At 42.4% G+C, this 19,548-nt stretch overlaps 2 protein-coding genes across 4 annotated transcripts in view; one reads left to right on the top strand and one right to left on the bottom strand.

Moving 5' to 3' along the window:
- The first annotated feature begins 5,638 nt into the window (after positions 1 to 5,638).
- LOC121870239 lies at positions 5,639 to 11,329 on the top strand. Its single transcript, XM_042372023.1, has 6 exons — positions 5,639 to 5,929; positions 8,611 to 8,897; positions 9,278 to 9,386; positions 9,560 to 9,671; positions 10,009 to 10,113; positions 10,499 to 11,329. The coding sequence occupies exons 1-6, from the start codon at positions 5,899 to 5,901 to the stop codon at positions 11,043 to 11,045; spliced, it is 1,191 nt and encodes a 396-aa protein (XP_042227957.1). The 5' UTR covers positions 5,639 to 5,898; the 3' UTR covers positions 11,046 to 11,329.
- A 149-nt stretch (positions 11,330 to 11,478) lies between these two features.
- Positions 11,479 to 19,548, bottom strand: part of LOC121870240 (basic phospholipase A2 pseudexin A chain-like) — a 41,789-nt gene continuing 33,719 nt past the window's right edge. Inside the window, exons 2-6 of one of the 3 annotated variants that reach the window (XR_006089680.1) lie at positions 18,100 to 18,331; positions 17,432 to 17,538; positions 15,658 to 15,793; positions 12,681 to 12,953; positions 11,479 to 12,596 (exon numbers count right to left, since the gene is read on the bottom strand). Coding sequence is in view for 2 of the 3 variants with exons in the window: in XM_042372024.1 (XP_042227958.1) it covers positions 15,552 to 15,793; positions 17,432 to 17,538; positions 18,100 to 18,331 (581 nt within the window). In the remaining variant the exon portion in view is untranslated. Of the gene's footprint in view, positions 12,954 to 14,621; positions 15,794 to 17,431; positions 17,539 to 18,099; positions 18,332 to 19,548 lie in introns of those variants that run through there. The other 2 variants (XM_042372025.1, XM_042372024.1) reach the window with 2 other exon arrangements.

The raw sequence follows: 19,548 nt of genomic DNA, 5'->3' as shown, positions 1-19,548 counted from the left end.
TGTCATCTATGCCTGTGTCCTTACCATGCCTCTATGTGTGTCTGTGTCATGTCTGTCTACCTACCATGTCTGTAATACCTGTGTCCTATGTCATCTATGTCACCATGTGTCTGTGTCTCTGTGTCACCTACCATGTCTGTGTCCTCACCATGCCTCTATGTCCTTACCATACTCTGTGTCTACCATGCCTCTGTGTCTTACCGTAGCCCTGCTGTATCTTATCTGTGTGTCCTGTGTCACCATGCCCTCTGTACTGCAATATTGTCTGTGTCGCCTACACCTCATGGTCCTCACCATGTATGTCACCTGCTGTGTCACCTACCATGTGTCTGTGTCACCTCACCTGTCTCCATGTCACCCCACCATGTCACCATCACCTACCATGCCTCTGTATCACCTACAGCCTCTGTGTCACCTGCCTCTGTGTCACCCTACCATGTGTCTGTGTCTTTCCCACATGCCTTTGTGTCTGCATGTGTCTGTGCCTCACCATACCTCTGTATCACCATGAGTCATGTCACCTACCTGCCTCTCCCGTACACCCCACACCATGTGTCTGAGTCACCCTCTGTCTGTCACCTACCATGCCTCTGTGTCTGCCCACCTGTCATGCTACACTGCCTCTGTGTCGTCTACACCATGTGTTGCCTTTCCCATGCCTCCTATGTCATCTGCAGTGTCCATCTCCTACCATGCCTACCATGTGTCTGTATCCTTTCCATGCCTCTATGCCACCATGTATCACCATCACCCTCTGTGTCTGTCACCTACCATACCTCTATGTCACCTACACTTGTCTTTGTCACCTGCCTCTGTATCTGCCCCACCGCGCTGTCTGCATGGTCTCTGTGTGCCTACCATGTGTCTGTGTCACCTACCATGCCTCTATGTGTGTCACCCACCATGTGTCTGCATCTTACCTCTGTGTCTACCATGCTGTGTGTCACCTACCATGTGTCTGTGTCACCTACCATACCCTCTATGTCACCCCTACCCATGCATCTGTATCACCTACCACCATGCCTCTATGTCTCTCTGTGCCCCTCTGTGTCACCCCATGTGTCTTATCACCTACCATGTCTGTCACCTACCATGCATGCCTGTCACTACCGTACTCTGTCACACCACTGTATCACAAAGCCTACCATGTGTCTGTGCCTACCATGCCTTGTAGTCCACCTACCATGTCTATGTCTTTTCACATGCCTTTGTGTCACCTACATGTGTCTGTGTGTCACCTACCACCATCTGTGTCACCTCACACATGTGTACTGCATCATGTCACCTACCATGCCTCTGTGTCACCCTACCATGTGTCTGTGTCACCTACCATGCCTCTGTATCACCCATCATGTGTCTGCATCCTTCTATGTGTCATACCGCTGTGTCTGTGTCTGCCATGCCTTTGTGTCACCTACAGTGTCTGTGTCTGTGTCACCTACATGCCCTCTGTGTGAATGTGTCACCCCATGTATCTGCATCACCTACCATGCCTCTGTGTCACCTACCATGCCTCTGTGTCACCCCTACCATGTCCATGTGTGCCTACCATGTCTGCATCGCCTACCTACCATGCCTCTGTGTCACCTACCATGTGTCTGTGTCACCCACATGCTTCTGTGTCACCCACCATGCCTCTGTGTCACCCATCATGTGTCTGCATCACCACCTACCATGCCTCTGTGTCAGCTACTGGCGTCTGTGTCACCTACCATGCCTCTGGGTCACCTACCATGTGTCTGTGTCACCTACCATGTGTCTGTGTCACCTACCATGTCTGTGTCACCTACCATGTGTCTGCTGCCACCTTCCATGTGTCTGTGTCACCTACCATGCCCTGTGTCACCTACCATGTGTCTGGGTCACCTACCATGTGTCTGTGTCACCTACCATGTGTCTGCTGTGTCACCACCATGCCCCAGGTGTCACCTACCATGTGTCTGGGTCACCTACCATGTGTCTGTGTCACCTACCATGCCTCTGTGTCACCTACATCAAGTGTCTACAGGTCACCTACCATGCCTCTGTGTCACCCACCATGTATCTGCATCACCTACCATGCCTCTGTGTCACCTACCATGCCTCTGTGTCACCTAAGTACCATGTATGTCTGCATCACCTACCATGCCTCTGTGTCGCCTTGCTACCATGTGTCTGCTGTGTCACCTACCATGCCTCTACGCCACCTCCAAGCACCTCATGTGTCTGTGTCACCTACCACGCCTCTGGGTCACCTACCATGCCTCTGGGTCACCTACTCATGTGTCTGTGTCACCTACCATGTGTCTGTGTCACCTACCATGCCTCTGGGTCACCTACTCATGCCTCTGTGTCACCTACCATGTGTCTACAGGCGTCACCTACCATGTGTCTGCTGTGTCACCTACCATGCCTCCTGGGTCACCTACCATGCCCTGCGTCGCCTACCATGTGTCTGTGTCACCTACCCCTATGTGTCTGTGTCACCTACCATGCCTCTGGGTCACCTACCATGTGTCTGTGTCACCTACCATATCTCTGTGTCACCTGCTATGATGCTTCACTCTTCACCTACAGTTCTGTAAGTATTACTTATTTTACATTTAGTAATTACCTGTACACATATATTGGGTCGATAATTTTTATTGTATTTTTGTAGGAGGGGGAAAGTGCCTCGATAAGTCGGAATTTGGGATAACTTGGGATACCCTGGGTGGCCCCGTATGTGCTGAGCTGGTCAGGTTTACTGTACAGCCCCTTCACTAGTATATTTACAGGGGCTCATCAAGTTTTGTGCAGTGTGGCAGCCCTGTGTTTGTTTACATTCGACAGAAGGAAACAAAGCAATAGTAAACATACAATGGAATCAAATAAAAACAATACAAATATCTCAAAAATAATGATTTGTAGAATGTTTATATGAGGAGCCCCTGTAAACGAACTAGTGAAGATGACTGTACATTAACTCGATATAACTTGGTGCTGTAGAACTGTTATACCAGTCACCACGTATTGTTGTCCTTGGTTCATGACAAAAGCAGGTCAAGCTTCAAATATTACAAGAGTAATCTGATGGGAAGAGGGAGAGGCAGATGAGGGGTATTCACTGGCCTAACTCACTTGGGTATAAGAACGCAGACACTATGCTCAATATCATAGCCAGTAAAGACCCAAGACCAAACCCAGTGCCTCCACGAATCATGTGACAGTTGACAAAGTTAAGAAAAAACTCAGAAATTCAAGACGCGGGTTAGGAAAAGTGATGAGCAGGACAGGAGGATGTATGCAAGATCCAGGAACCAAGCAAAGTCAGAGTGTAGAAAGGCTGAAAAAGAGTTCCAGAGGCAAATTGCAAGCGTGGTCAAGTCAAACCCAAAGGCGTTTTACCGTAATGCAAAGTCGAAATTAAAAACGCGAGTAGGAGTATCAGACCTGAGGTTTGAAAATGGTAGTGACGCACATTCTGACCAGGACAAGGTGAAGGAGTGGAACAGATTCTTTTCCTCGGTGTTCACAAGAGAGGATGCGAACGATCTTCCTGCGCTGACCCACATTATGTTCTCAGAAGAGGATATAAGAAATAAATTGTCAAAGCTAAAGGTTCATAAGAATCCCGGCTCTGACATGGTACATCCCAGAGTGTTAAGCGAGTCGTGCAGTGAGCTTGCTGAACCCTGAAGATCCTGTTCTGTAAATGCCTGGCTGAGCAAAAGGTCCCTAGTGACTGGAAAATGGCTCATGCGAGTCCTATATTCAAGAAAGGCGATTGTCACTCCTGGAAATAAGACCAGTGAACCTAACCAGCATAGTATATAAGTACGAAAGAGCATTATAAGAGATGCCATGATGGAACATTTACTACGAAACAACCTTGTAAAGGATTGCCAACGTGGTTTTATACCAGGACGCTCCTGCTTAACACAATTACTCAAAGTGAACGTTACCCTGTTTGATTCTTCTATACAGTATAGTAAACTGTTTATCTGCCTAATAATATTCTTTAAGTTATTATTCATCTATTTGGGGTTAATATTATTTAATCTTAGTTGTATGGACACTCGACTGATTAGTGCCTTCTGAGATGTTAAAAACTTCAATTAAGTCGCCCATTGCCCGTCTATAGTATAAGCTAGGCAGTTGTAGACGTTCTAATCTCTCAGGGTAACTGATGTGCCGTAGAGCAGGCACCAGTCTGGTGGCCCTCCTTTGGACATTTTCAATCCACTAAGTCTCGAGCATATTTCGAGGCCCAGACGGGGTGACAGTCCTCCAGACAGGGAAGCACCTCACTGAACGGCCTTCTTATAAGACCTACGAGCTTAGTTGCTCGGTTCACCTTCTCATAATAGCCCGAAAACTTCAGTTCGTTATCAACATACACACACAGGTCTTTTTCGCATTCGGTTTCTATTATTGCTGTTTCCTTGTTCCGTTGACATTGAATCTTAGCAGCCATTTCTTCGACCACTCTTTCTGCAGCTCTTCACAGTCCGGTTGGTTCTAAATTTCCCTAAATAACTTGGCATCGTCTGCAAACAATGTATATGGAGAAGCGTTTAGCTTCTGGCATGTCATTTATGAAACAAACAAACAACAACGCGCCCAGTACACTGCTCCGTGGTACCCCGCTTGTCACGGGTACACTTGACGATTTTGTGCCCTTAATCACCACATACTGTTTGCGGTCATGAGGAAAGTCCCCGATCCACACTAGGACACTTACCCAAATCCTGTATCCTTCTAGTCTAATTCTCAGTCTTTCCTGGGGTACACTGTCAAAATCCTTGGCAAAATCCAGTTATATATTGTAGATATTGCCACCTTGTTTCAAAATTTGAGTCCAAACATTCAGTACTTGAGTAATTGTATCAGGCAGGAGCGTCCCGGCATAAAACCGAGTTGGCAGTCCTTTACAAGGTTGTTTCGTTATAGAAGTTCCATCGTGGCATCTCATATAATGCTCTATAGTACTTTACACACAATGCTGGTCATGCTCACTGGTCTATAATTATTCGTGGAGTGGCGATCTTCCTGCTAAAATATAGGACTCACATGCGCCATTTTCCAGTCACTAGAGACCTTCTGCCTGTCCATACATCTACAGGAGCTCAGCAAACTTGTTGCTAAACTCTTAGCACTCTGGAATGCACCATGTCAGGGCCAGAGCTCTATTGAACCTTTAGCTTTGGCAATTTATTTCTTATATCCTCTTCTGAGCACGTATTTTCGCTTTGTGATATCAGCTTTCTATATCATTGGTTTATAGCCTGATAAATGAGCTGCTATTATGTGAGACTAAGTAGGTGACCCGTATCCCAAGATACCTACAACTAGCCTACTGACTTGAATTTCTTGGCTTGTCTCTATAACCAGGTTATTAGTACACTTATTGACCCTGATCAAGATATGATTCAGTTTGAGGACAGTGCTGGCCCTCAGCACTCAACATGATGTATATCGGAGGATGAATTATGAAGTGCTTTTGAAGGCACTTGAGCGTCTAAAGAACCTATGTGATAGCAATAACAAAAACACATGTACTGTACTATCGTCCTTGACTCACAAAGATCATTCTGGCAGTGATAACAGATGCGATCAGAACTCTTAATAACCGCGCCACTCAGCATTGTCTGAAGCACAACCTTGTTATCTGTTCGGCGTCGTAGGCAACTCACCAATAAATTCCACCAAGACACACTGTACCTTTATAGCTCAGTGTGGGTGCTAGTTCTCGTGTAGTCACTAGAGAAGAAGCAAAGGCTTGTGTTGAAAGTTCTCCTGTTCCAGTGTACGTCTAGATTCTCCTTCCATACTGCCATCTGTTGAGGAGCGTCCCAACATCACTTCTTGCACCTCAGTTTCTCTGCTGTAGGGAAGAAACGTAGCCTACTGACGTTGATCCTGACTTGTCCCTGAGAAATGAAGGCTCTCCTGTTCCTCCTGCTCCTAGGTGAGTCTTGTATAAGTATTCCATTTTCAATTCCGATCACAGACGCTCTCTGACACAAGGGGTGTGACTCGGTCTGGGCTCTCACGAACAAAAACTAGATACATTGTTGTGGATGTTTGAGGGTCGCCGTTTTGAGTGTTCCATACAAAATACACAGAGACAGAGACCGAGCTAAAAAAATTAGATAAAAGCACAAAACTTAATTAAATTCATTATTCGTTCAATGATTGTGACAGAAACATAAGATCACTTTATATTTTGATCGAATTATTTTCTCATATCGGCCAGTGGTCCTCAACCTGTTGTTCTGGCGCCCGCGGAACCATATTATGGAGCCCACGACCAATGTAAGTTGTTAGTATCCGTAATAATGTGTTGTGTTGTGAGTGCATCTTCCATATGTACTAACAACAGTTCTAGTGAAGATGCCATATGGAAGTTTGATCCTTGTAGTTTTATGTAATGTAATGTACCACCAGTAATGTTGTAAGAAGCGAGAGTATCTGATTGGAGTTGCAGCTGAGAAGCCAAGGAGTTGATCCTGGTAGCTGTATGTAATGTACCACCAGTAATGTTGTAGAAGCAAGAGTATCTAAGTGAATTGCAGTTGAGTAAGGCCGAGGAGTTGAACCTTGGAGTTGTATGTTACTGACATCTTTTACCTAATTTGATTCCATATTAATAAACCATTTCTTAGAGTATATTAGGGGTAAAATTTTCTCCCAGTATCCACCTTTATTTTGTCCAATGGCTTGATACCAGAATTACAGTACCCATGTGCCCTAATCCTCGTCATGCTACCAAAGGTCTGAGGTGATGAAGTAACCATGAAATGAAATATTGAGACAGAACAAATGAAGGAAATAAGACACAGAAAGAAGTATGAAATAAGAATATAAGGGAGAAGAAGAAAATCCCCACCCTTAATGGTGGCAGAGTGTCTCCGCCCTTAGAGTGGTGGCATCTGTGGTTCAGTGGTAGCATCACCGCCCTTATAATGGTGGCAGCGGTGGGATTCGAACCCACGCCTCCACATGTTTTGCGGACGTGCAGTATAATGTGAATCTACAGGTCTCAAACAGACCAGCCGTCATTGTGACCATGACATTGGAGCCCACGAAGGCTTATTAGAAAATTGTGAATTATTTGGGATTCCTTGAAGGAGTAAAATTAATGAAAATATGAAATAAATTGATACAACTTTACAGTTTGAGAGAAAGGAACTGCGCATTTGTACCGAGTCTGTCGTGTACAGGACGGTGTATTTACGCCAGACTGGGCCCATGCAGAGAGCCAGCCTTCTCACTGGGGTAAATACACACACCCTGTCCAAGAATAAATGTAAAAAGTATGTAACTGGTAACAGTTAGACTTGTAAAACTGCAAATAACTGGACAGTATGTGTGAGATTTTTTTTCTTGAGTGTAGATCCAAAGTTTTGGCGCCCTCCACTATAGTTACAATGATAAATGTGGCCCAGAGCCTACAGAAGGTTGGGGTCCACTGTTGACAATGTAGGCTAACAAGGATGTTTTCATGCTCTCTCTATCTCTCTCAATTCTTTATAAATGACAGGAAAAGTGAGAAAATTTTTACGAGATGACTAACCAGCCTAACTCTTCATAAGTCAGATTTAGTCCTTTGTCCTAGGACTTAATGTCAAGTTTGTATACCTGCACTGCCTCATGCTGATTCATTATTTATTTATCTATCTATGATGAGGTTCTTTCCCGTTTGGAGTACAGTACTGTCATCTTGTCTGGTCCCCAAAATGTGCTAGAGACTGTCAGTTGACTGAGAACATTCAAAAGAGGGTCACTAGACTGGTGCCTGCACTACGGCACCTTAGTGCCAACAGACCGATGAGTTGCGATGAGGATAAAGTAAAATAGTGAAGTAATATTTTCATTTTAAATGCGTAAACCAGTCCTTGTATTGGTATATCCAAATAACTCTAATTCTAATTCTGTATGTTAAGAGGACAACTAAACGGATTATCGCAGCCATCTTCCTTTTCACAATAATACGGACTTCCATGACTAACACGCTAACAATAATTATTATGCATTACATTAAGACATGCCTGGAGAGGATATGGATATTTCTTATCATAATAATAATCCTCAACTTAGATAACTTATCCTGCTTTTGGGACTGATAATAGCTTGGTCTGTTCCAAGACTGATAAGACAGCACTTTCAAGTTTATCAGAGTCAAGGAATGCATTGTGATATTACTGTAAGTCATTACTGATAACTCCTGGCGGCTGAAGGATTAATCCACCATGTTAAAATTAACCTCACTTAAACATTATATATATATATATATATATATATATATATATATATATATATATATATATATATATATATATATATATATATATATATATATATATATATATATATATATATAATGTAGTAAAGTAGTGTCTCATACAGTACGAGGGAAAGTTCCCGCCCAGGCTCCCCCAGCCTTTACCTTGTCGCCCCATAAAGACACACCAAAAATATCATTGGGTAGTTAGAGTAGTAATTAAATGTCGCCTTTTTTGCCCAGCGGCCACTACACGTAATAAGGGTCTTATCGGGGTAAGGAAGCTCTGGTGTTTATGAAGGAGACAATTTCTAATGGTTAACTAGTTCAGTGTTATCTAATCCAGTGTGTTTTCTCCCCTACAGGAGCGTGTCTGACAGGGTCTAAGGCTTTCTTCTGGGGGGATTTAGAGACGTACAAAAATACAGTTACCACCGACGAGGACCAGAGTCACCACCACCACCATCACCATAAACACGACTCCCACCACACCGCTACCACATTACCACAACCACCAGCACCTCACAGCAACGACACCCATACGACCACAGAGCGCTACGTGTACAACGCCACAACAGCCAGCAGCCACCTATGCCCGATGCTGTACACACGAGTGGGTGACCGCTGTCTCGCCTTCTTCACCGTCGCCAGGGTGAGTTGATGATGATCTCTCCCTTCTATACTTACCTCTCCGGAACCTTCTCTGTGGTAGGCACATGTCCCCATATCAGGTGAATCCCTTATCTCTTCATCACTGATAAGGGAGGAATGTATTAATTGATCTGTATGAATGACGAAGGTAACGATATTCAGCGGTTCGTACACGTAATATAACGGGATATAGTTATGATTGAGGGGTTCATGTAGTACAGCCTAACAATTGAGCTGAGTCAAGATGTTCTAAACGTCTCTTTGAGATCTAGACTCAGGACTAGAAAAGGCAGACGGTGTAGTGAAGAATTATGTCATACAGTTTATATCAATTGCGAGAGTGAAAATATTCAGTTGGACTTTACTTAGACTGTCCTTCAGGTGCCGTGGACTGCTGCTCAACAATTCTGTCATGGCATCTTTGGCGACCTCATCACATTCTCCAACATTCATCAATACACAGAACTCCTCCAATACCTCCAGAACTCCGGTAAGTACCAGTACCTTCAGACAGTGACGGTATATTACTGTCCTCCTCGACTGATATGCCTCAAGTTAGTACCATGGGGAAAGGTGTCAATACCTGTTAAGTATTTGTACCCAAGGTGTCCCAAAGCCATGATAAACGCGTTATAGAAATGTGTCTTCCTTCCTTCCTTCCAGAGATTGGCGTCGACCTGTGGGTGGGAGGGCACGAAGATAAGGAGGACCGCTTCAAGTGGGTATGGGTGGACCAAACGCCCATGCCCACAGGTACACCTTACTGGGCCATCAAGTAAGTGGTCCAATGTTCCATATTTTCTGATTCCTATATTGAAACACAACAACTAGCAGCAGCGTCTCTCAGTGATCTAGACTAGATAGTATTACCAAACAAATAAAACGTTACTTTAATTGATGTTAATTGTATACTTACGAACACCTCCTTTCGCTCCTTCCCTCCCCCCATTTTCCTGTCTTCCTCTCCCTCCCTCCCACCTTCTCCTATCTTTCTCTTCCTCCTCTTCTTCTCCTCTGTCTTATTTTCCCTCTCTCCCTCATTTTCCTATCTTCCTCTCCCTTCCTCCCTCCTTCCCTACAAGCCCTCCCACTCACCACCTCCTCTTCCTCAGGTCAACATTGACGAGTCCTAAAGGAGATTATTACCATCGTGGCGCCACCATCACCTACATGCAGGCGCCACTCACGACCACTTATAGAGACGATCCCGAAGAGAGGTAAGACTAACAGAGAGGATCACTGTATTAGGAAGAGGATCAGAATAACAGCAAGAAGATTAAAGAGGATTAGAATAAAAGTAAAGAGTAACATAGAGGATCAGAATAATAGTTAGAGTATCAAAGAGGATCAGAAAGATTATTATCAAAGAGGATTAGGATAACAATAAGAATATCAGAGAGAAGAATCAAAATGGCAATGAGAGGATCAAGAGGATACTAAGAGGATAAGAATGTGTATTTTTACTTATTAATGTGTATTTTTACCCTTTGCTGTGTATATTAACCCCTGAATGTGTATATTTACCCCTGAATGTGTATTGTTTAGGATACATTTCGCCTTGTGGTGTTGACAAATATCTGAAGGCTTTGTTCTTCGTCACAGGTGCGCCGCCATGACACCCAAATACTACTTCTACCTGACGGACGAACTGTGTGGTGACTGGAAGAGCCCCTTGTGTGTCCTTCGGGAGGGCGTCGAGGTTGTGATGGTTCGGGGCAGTGAGCACACATACCCTGGCATCTTCATACCCACTGACGACACCCAAACCACCTCGGTCTTGGTGGAGGACGATGGACATCACAAGGTTTCCACTGAGGCTCCCGAAGGTTCTAATGAGGAGGAAGGAGGTTCTAATGAGGAGGAAGGAGGTTCTAATGAGGAGGAAGAAGGCTCTAATAAGGAGGAAGAAGGCTCTAATAAGGAGGAAGAAGGCTCTAATAAGGAGGAAGGAGGCTCTAATAAGGAGGAAGAAGGCTCAGGAGAAGAAAAAGGTTCGGGAGAGGAGGATGCCAATAATACCCCGGAAAGCGACGACGAGGACTCAAGCGAAGAGGCGGGGGACGGAGAGGAAGGTTCTGGCGCAAAGTATAACTCCAAGTCTGATTATATTTTCTCCTTCAACAATATCTTCATTGACCAAGCTGATTAACCTGGAGACAATTACACATTAATATTCCTTTTGATGTTGAGTGTAGTTAGGCATTTATAAAATTATGCCTTGGTGTGCTTGATGCTGTGTGTGTGTGTATGTTCTGAGTGTTGATAACGATAAGTTATCTTTATTTAATTCTAGTTTATAATAGTGTTTATGATTACTGGCTGACGAGTGTGACCATAAGTATTGGTTCTCAAATATACTTACATTACATACAGTATAAACTGAAACACCCGAATTGTGATGATGTTTCTGCTATGAATAAATTATTAAAGTTCCATCTTACTTCCATTAACCTTGTCAGTAAACTTTCACATTACTTATTTATGTTGTTACCTGTGATAATAATTAGACCTTGTTAGCTGTGATATACTTTGTCTTATGCATGGAGAGTGAGGAGAGGAATGGGGGTAATGACTCACAAACATTTCAAGTTATCTTTACTTCACCAGATTATGACGACACATGATACAAATGAGATGTTTATACTCATTATACAATACCATCTTTATTGAGGAATAAATATATACATCGTTAAAACTAAACCAATATAATATACATTTTTTACAAGTTCACATTTTTATATACAAATGAAGGAAGAATCCCACCTGTAATCCAAAAAAATAAGGGACCCCGTATATAAAGCTGAAGAAGCAATAATATACTTTTGTTATGTATGTACAAAATAGAATAATTTAGAATAACTTATAATGCCCTATATCCCTACTATATCTCAATAAGTTAGATAATTATTGTTAGATACATTTATAAGATGAAAATACTCCTGTGACTATATTTACCCTCACTTGTGAATGCTCTTCATATTTCTGGGGTAAATAACAGTCTTTAAAAACATCAACATTTCACCTACAGCATCTCTCACTTTTGATTTATTATTACATCTTAAATTAACCTGTGATTCTCTTGTTTATTCTGTTGTTTTGTGTTGTTTGATGGTGGTAACGGTTTGTGTTTAAGGATTATAATCAGAGAATAATAATTGTCTGATATGTCTTGTTTGTGCAGTTGTGTCATTATAAACCAACATCCATCATCATCAATCATCAATCATCATCATCAACAACTTTCAACCTGTTCACACCTATACCCGTGTTCAAAACTGTACACATCTACTATAACACCTGTTCAAACCAGTCATTTTCACCTGTGCACGAATTTAAAGATGTTCAAAACTTCTCGTGCCTCTCTCTCTACTTGTTCACCCTGTTCAAACCAGTCATTTTCACCTGTGCACGAATTTAAAGATGTTCAAGACTTCTCGTGCCTCTCTCTCTACTTGTTCACCCTGTTCATCATACCTGTTCATCAACTTGGTACAACATGAGGTAATGGTGTTACTATTGAGGGTGAATATTTGAGGTAGCTTGCGTCACTCTCGGTGGGGAAGAACGAAGAAGCAGTTAGGTCACTTTTACGTGGCCTGGTAGTTACAGGAGGAGTAACGGGAAGAAAGGTTGGTAAAGTCAGTTTGATAGTCACCTCAAGTAGACAGTCACGTCAACAGAGAATCAGTTAAGTGGTAACCTTAGCAGACAGTCAGTTGAGTAGTAACCTTAGCAGACAGTCGGTTGAGTAGTAACCTTAGCAGACAGTCAGTTGAGTAGTAACCTTAGCAGACAGTCAGTTGAGTAGTAACCTTAGCAGACAGTCGGTTGAGTAGTAACCTTAGCAGACAGTCAGTTGAGTAGTAACCTTAGCAGACAGTCAGTTGAGTAGTAACCGTAGCAGACAGTCAGTTTAGCAGACAGTCAGTTTAGCAGACAGTCAGTTCAGCAGACAATCACCTCAGCAGACAAGGGTCAAACAGTGGCCCTCAGCTAGAGAAGAGTCTGCAACGCTATTGAAGCCGACCGTCCAAACTTACCCAAGTGAATTATATTTCTGAGAAGTGAAAACAACAGTTATATTAATTATTAGCCCAGAATTATTTAGTCTTAGAATTATATGTTTATCAGAATTATATTATACTGTATATCCCGGAATCATATATATTTCAGAATTATGTGCTAATCTATCACAGGTGCTGTCTAGTTAGCCCATTCACAGGTGCTGACTTAATTACAGGTGCTATCTAATTTGTCTAATTACAGGTGCTGTCTAATTACTACAATCACAGGTATTTTCTAATTTGTCTAATCATACCTGTTATCTAATTAGTTCAATCACAGGTGTTATTTAATTTACCACATTCACATGGAGTTATTAAATATAATCTATCGTGTTTTTAAAAGGAGTCAACATGTCCCATCACCACACAGTACAGTACCTCGTTAGTGTATTGTTATGTGTTGTCTAATTAAGTTAAATCACAGGTGTTTCGTGACGTAGGTTTACATTCCAATTGATCACTGATATAAATACGATCATTAGTGTTTCTCAGTGATCCACAATAACTAGTAGTGTTTCTCAGTGATCTACAGCAACTAGCAGTGTTTCTCAGTGATCTACAGCAACTAGTAGTGTTTCTCAGTGATCTACAGCAACTAGTAGTGTTTCTCAGTGAACCACAATAACTAGTAGTGTTTCTCATTGATCTACAGCAACTAGTAGTGTTTCTCATTGATCTACAGCAACTAGTAGTGTTTCTCAGTGATCTACAGCAACTAGTAGTGTTTCTCAGTGATCTACAGCAACTAGTAGTGTTTCTCAGTGATCTACAGCAACTAGTAGTGTTTCTCAGTGATCTACAGCAACTAGTAGTGTTTCTCAGTGATCTACAGCAACTAGTAGTGTTTCTCAGTGATCTACAGCAACTAGTAGTGTTTCGCAGTGATCTACAGCAACTAGTAGTGTTTCTCAGTGATCTACAGCAACTAGTAGTGTTTCTCAGTGAACCACAATAACTAGTAGTGTTTCTCATTGATCTACAGCAACTAGTAGTGTTTCTCAGTGATCTACAGCAACTAGTAGTGTTTCTCAGTGATCTACAGCAACTAGTAGTGTTTCTCAGTGAACCACAATAACTAGTAGTGTTTCTCAGTGATCTACAGCAACTAGTAGTGTTTCTCAGTGATCTACCACTAACTAGTAGTGTTTCTCAGTGATCTACAGTAGTGTTTCTCATTCTACAGCAACTAGTAGTGTTTCTCAGTGATCTACAGCAACTAGTAGTGTTTCTCAGTGATCTACAGCAACTAGTAGTAGTGTTTCTCAGTGATCTACAGCTAGTAGTGTTTCTCATTGATCTACAGCAACTAGTAGTGTTTCTCAGTGATCTACAGCAACTAGTAGTGTTTCTCAGTGATCTACAGCAACTAGTAGTGTTTCTCATTGATCTACAGCAACTAGTAGTGTTTCTCAGTGATCTACAGCAACTAGTAGTGTTTCTCAGTGATCTACAGCAACTAGTAGTGTTTCTCAGTGTAACTAGTAGTGTTTCTCATTGATCTACAGCAACTAGTAGTGTTTCTCAGTGATCTACAGCAACTAGCAGTGTTTCTCATTGATCTACAGCTCAATCTACAGCAACTAGTAGTGTTTCTCAGTGATCTACAGCAACTAACTAGATCTACAGCAACTAGTTTTTCTCAGTGATCTACAGTTCTACAGCAACTAGTAGTGTTTCTCAGTGATCTACAGCAACTAGCAGTGTTTCTCATTGATCTACAGCAACTAGTAGTGTTTCTCAGTGATCTACAGCAACTAGCAGTGTTTCTCATTGATCTACAGCAACTAGTAGTGTTTCTCAGTGATCTACAGCAACTAGTAGTGTTTCTCAGTGATCTACAGCAACGAGTAATGTTTCTCAGTGAACCACAATAACTAGCAGTGTCTCTTAGGGACCTTGGTTTTAGATCCGTATTCCCAGACAGTTAGTTCCCGACTGTTGGCCTTGCCGGAAGGGCTCTGGGGCCAAACACATCTCACCATCAATATTGTGAATGGAAGGTTCTGTTGTACCCAAACATGACATCTACTTCCTCGGTACTGTCATACTCAGGGGTAGATCACCATGAACTACAGTGAACTACGCTGTGATGGTGATAGTACAAGAAAGTCTAATAAATAGGACGAAAAAAGGATTTATTTACAGCCGTAAGTGGTAAAGCACACAACACGCTGGAGCCTCATCAGTCAAGCGCCTTAAGAACACGAGAGCTCAAAAGGTGTTCTGAACAATCCTTTAGTAAACTTCAGAAGTCAAAAGATCTTGACTAACGCCTCCAGGAGCATTCAGGGGTACGGAAAATCTCCAGATTGAGTTTCACAAAACACCCTCAAAATTGAGAGGATCTTCTACAAGCTCTAGGAGATAATCTAGGAGGATAAAATATCTCCAGGGACCAAAGATCTCCAAATATATTTAATACACCTCCATAAATATTCTTCCAATAGATGTATAAATTTTATGGTCTGTAAAACAACTTATAAAAATCTGAAGGAACTCAATGGGTGCTTTATACACGGCAGCGGGTGACTCCCAAACACTCCGGGCTTCGTAAAAGGTCTCCAGGTAGTGAGTATTGGTACTGTAAGCGTTCAGAAAGATTTATTGGGATGGTGCTGATATGAGGGAGAGTTTTGATGCTGTTGATGGTGCATTCCCGTCCCACTAGACATGCCCATGAAGAGGTTCTGCCAGTACCTCCAGGGTGACGTCATACACATGGCCCTGGTTTTGGGGCACGGGTATTGCTTCAGGCATTCCACGAACTCACGGTCACACTCGCATAGTTGATGACCGCAGCTGTTGACCGCCCCATTTGGACCCTTCGTTGTTACTGAAACACAGAAATGGATACGATAAACATATAAAGTGGAACCTTTATTTAACGGACTATGTGGAGAGGAAAATCTATTATATCGACGATCCGTTAGATACAAAACCTCCGTATAACGAACTATATAGATATGAAAGTCCGTTATACGAAGGATCTTTCAGATGTGAGATCTCCATATAACGGATTATATGGAGAGAGAAGTCCGTTATATGGAGGTTTCACTGTATAAAAGTCAAGCTCATAAATCTTTCCTTAGTAAGAAAACCTGATGCTAATATATACAAGACTGGATGATGTCTTTAGGGGTGACTAGAAATTCCTCTTTTTTATTATGGGGTTAGGTTAGGTTAGGTTAGGTTAGGTTATGGTCCATCTGCTTGCGGTGGCACTTATATATGGCCACTATGAGAGTCAGGTGTACAGTAGGTAGCAGAGTCCCAGTCTTGTTAAGGCAGGTAGAGTATAGGTCACCTGTAGTAATAAAAAACGCCTCACCAACACCAACCATAATATACGTTGACAATGTGTTAAAGTAAGTGTCCTCAGTGTGTGTGTCCGTAGCGCTATATAGATCTACAAATACTTATCTGGTCAATGCGTCAGTCCCGAGGTTGAGGGAAGGAAGTCTCCAGGTGTCGTGATGGGTGGGTGAGGAGCGCCAGCAGGTGTAACTTGTCGTGTGTGTCAGGGTTCTTCTTGGGTGTGGGGAACTACAGGATAGGCGTTACAAGGGGGTTTTTTCTAGTAAGTTTCCTGAGAATTGGAACTTTATGATCATCTCAGTGAAAGTTCCTCAAGTTCATTCTGGGGCCAAGAGCCAGATGCGTCTCGGTTAAAGTATGACATGTTTTTTTTTTATGGTTTGAGGAACTTGTATAAAAAACTACACGAGATTTTATGATTTCTTCCCTGAACCACTTAATGGAGGTTCACCAAAGGTACAACTTGGCTTAAAGTCAGATTTTAGCAGAACTCAACTTCCATGTGGGAGTGTCAAGTTTGTATCCCAGGCACATATTTATTTGTGGATGTGTTGTGCAGCTGTCAAATTCCGATGGCATGTGACCCTCCCACAGTGTCAAGGGGTCAGAGGGTCGTCACAGAAGAGTTCATCCCGACATCTTACCACATCTGGGACCTCGTTGTTGACAAGTCCAGAGATACGAAGCAAAATACATAAGCATAGGGGGGCAGCTGGCGCGGTAGTAGCACCAGTCATGTCTTGCACAGCATCTGTTGAGGAGTCGCCAATGTCAGCTCTACTATACTATACTTTATATTAATCTATTCATAGTCTGTGTCAGTTTAAGTTACGAGTCTTACTGGTGTCAGTAACAGTCAGGGTATGTCTGTAAAGAGAGTCCCAAATTGAGCATTAAAGGAAGGGAAACCATCGTCTGTCACAGTAGGTGTCTGGTGGTAGTGCTTAAGTTTGGTCTAGCTGCAGCCATATATATAAGGTAAAATAATTCATACTTCATATTTAATACATATAAAACAGATCATAATTATAGCTGAAAAAAAAAGCCAGAGTCAACATAAATCATAGGCGTCTGGGAAAAAGATGTCAACACTTTTAAGTAAGTTTCTCTGGCAGTAATTCCCGTTTTCTATGATGGGCAGCAGCACCAGACTCACCACAATATGGCTTCCCTCCATTGCACTTCCACTTGTAAGGTGTGAAGTAATGATCAAAACCTGTGCATCTAGCGTGCTCATAACACCAGTCGTGCCCCTTACAACACCTGTAATAAGGAAGTGAACACAAACTAGAAACGTGAGTGGACAGGTAACAGGTTCTCCCGAGTCCCATTAAATGTTGTGATTTTGGTGTCTGTAATACCAACATAATAACACACATTATATTACCAACTATCTTTCAGCCTGGTCAAAGTATAAAAGAGAAGAACTTAATATTACATATAATTTTGTTGTAATAGTTGGTGACAAAGTATACTTCTTGGCAAACTGTATTATTATTAAGTGAAATCTGAGGAAAATGACAGTCAAAATACACTCCTGCATTACCTGACGTCCACATCAAACACGGTGATTTTATCAAGACCAAATCACTAAAATTGAGAAAAATAACCAACCAAACTTAGCCCTGGGTTAGGTTAGTTTGGTGTTAAGATTTGAAACATTGTTCGTATTTTATTTTACATTACATATTAGAGGAACAAAATACTAGTAAAAAAGTAGTGTAGAATATAAGAAAAAAATGAAAGTTTAGCTAAAGTAATTACAGTCATGTACTTGATCAATAGTCATTTGACATAGAACCATAACTACGACTCTTCACTCACTTGTCAATCCCATCGACTACGACTCCTGAGCCGAGGAAGCCACAGTAACAGCCGTAGCCTTTGTAGTCGAACGGGTTACAGGTGGTGGCACACGTCATCATACTGTACAGGTGGAAAACAGAACGTTTGCGTCTTGTGGTGGTGGTGGTGGTGGCGTCATTCTGGTCCGTCAGCTGATGTTTGTTATTGTTTTGATTCTCTTCACTGAGGAACGTGGCGACGGCTGTTTGATCTATAAGGTAAGGAATTGTTTTTTTCATAATGTGTAGTCTAACAGCCACCCATTAAACCAAAACAACTCTTATTAGAACTTGACATAGGTGTTATTGTTTATTGTATTGTGTTATAATAATGATCACTGGTAACTGTACCGGCAAGTGAAGGCCTGACGATCGGATATCCCCCCCCCCCTCCCCTAGCACTTTTCTGAACGTTGTTGGGTAGTTTTTGGAACTATCGTGATGTTGCATTGTGTCGATATCGGCCTTCACTGATTATGGCTCTGGCTACTGGACAATTGCTTCCACACACACACACACACACACACACTTCTAAAATCACTGGGAAAGTTGACCACAAAAGCGTTTCACGAGGCAGCAGTTATTATTGTGATAGCCAGCCTGTGTGCCCCCCTCCTACTCCCCCCTCGTCATCGTCCTTCCCTTCCTCCTCTTCCTATCTTCCTCGCCTTCATCTTCCCTCTATTACCTTCCTCATTATTTTCCTCTACTTTCTCCTTCCTTATCTCCCCACTTCCCTTCTCCCCCCTATCATCCTCTAACTTCTTTTCTCCATCTGTTTCTTCCTCCCTTCACTTACCTCAATCCTTCCTCCCCCCTCTCTTTCCCTTTCTCCTGTCACTATTACCCCCTCTCTTTTCCATTTCCCTTTCCCTCTATTCTCCTCCCTGCCTTCCCCACTCCCTCCTCTTCCTCCTACTTCTCTTCCTCTTCTCTGGACGTGTGATGAGGATCTATCCAGCTTATAGACACGAGCAGGGACTAGGTATGGCGAGACTCACTTAATTTATAATCGTTGGTGATAAGTGTATATACTCTCTCTCTCTCTCTCTCTCTCTCTCTCTCTCTCTCTCTCTCTCTCTCACGTGTCTTAGAAAACATTGCTCTCTAATCAGGGTTGAAGAACGAGGGTGGATGGGAAGTGTTGAATGGATAGCATAGAGTGCGTTAAATTAGATATCAATAGAGTGCGTTCAACGAGGTATGCATAGGGTGCGTTCAACGAGGTATGCATAGAGTGCGTTCAACGAGGTATTCATAGTATAAAAACCAGGAAATGTATAAGGAAATGGGGAAAAAATTAATAAAACGAATCGAAGACAAATTATTAATAACGGGTGAGAGAGGAGAGGAAAAGAGGGCGGTATAGGCCTACTAGTGATGATACAAGGCGGCATAGGCCTACTAGTGATGATACAAGGTGGGAGTA

This window comes from Homarus americanus, unplaced genomic scaffold (assembly GCF_018991925.1).
Source record: "Homarus americanus isolate GMGI-L3 unplaced genomic scaffold, GMGI_Hamer_2.0 scaffold52687, whole genome shotgun sequence".
Classification (NCBI taxonomy): Eukaryota; Metazoa; Arthropoda; class Malacostraca; order Decapoda; family Nephropidae; genus Homarus; species Homarus americanus.
This window is presented reverse-complemented; position numbering and strand designations above follow the sequence as displayed.

Coding starts and splice junctions, on each gene's coding strand:
- LOC121870239 (XM_042372023.1), top strand. CDS start 5,899: ATGAAGGCTCTCCTGTTCCTCCTGCTCCTAG. Junction 5,930..8,610: donor CCTGTTCCTCCTGCTCCTAG/GTGAGTCTTGTA, acceptor TCTCCCCTACAG/GAGCGTGTCTGACAGGGTCT. Junction 9,672..10,008: donor ACACCTTACTGGGCCATCAA/GTAAGTGGTCCA, acceptor CCTCTTCCTCAG/GTCAACATTGACGAGTCCTA.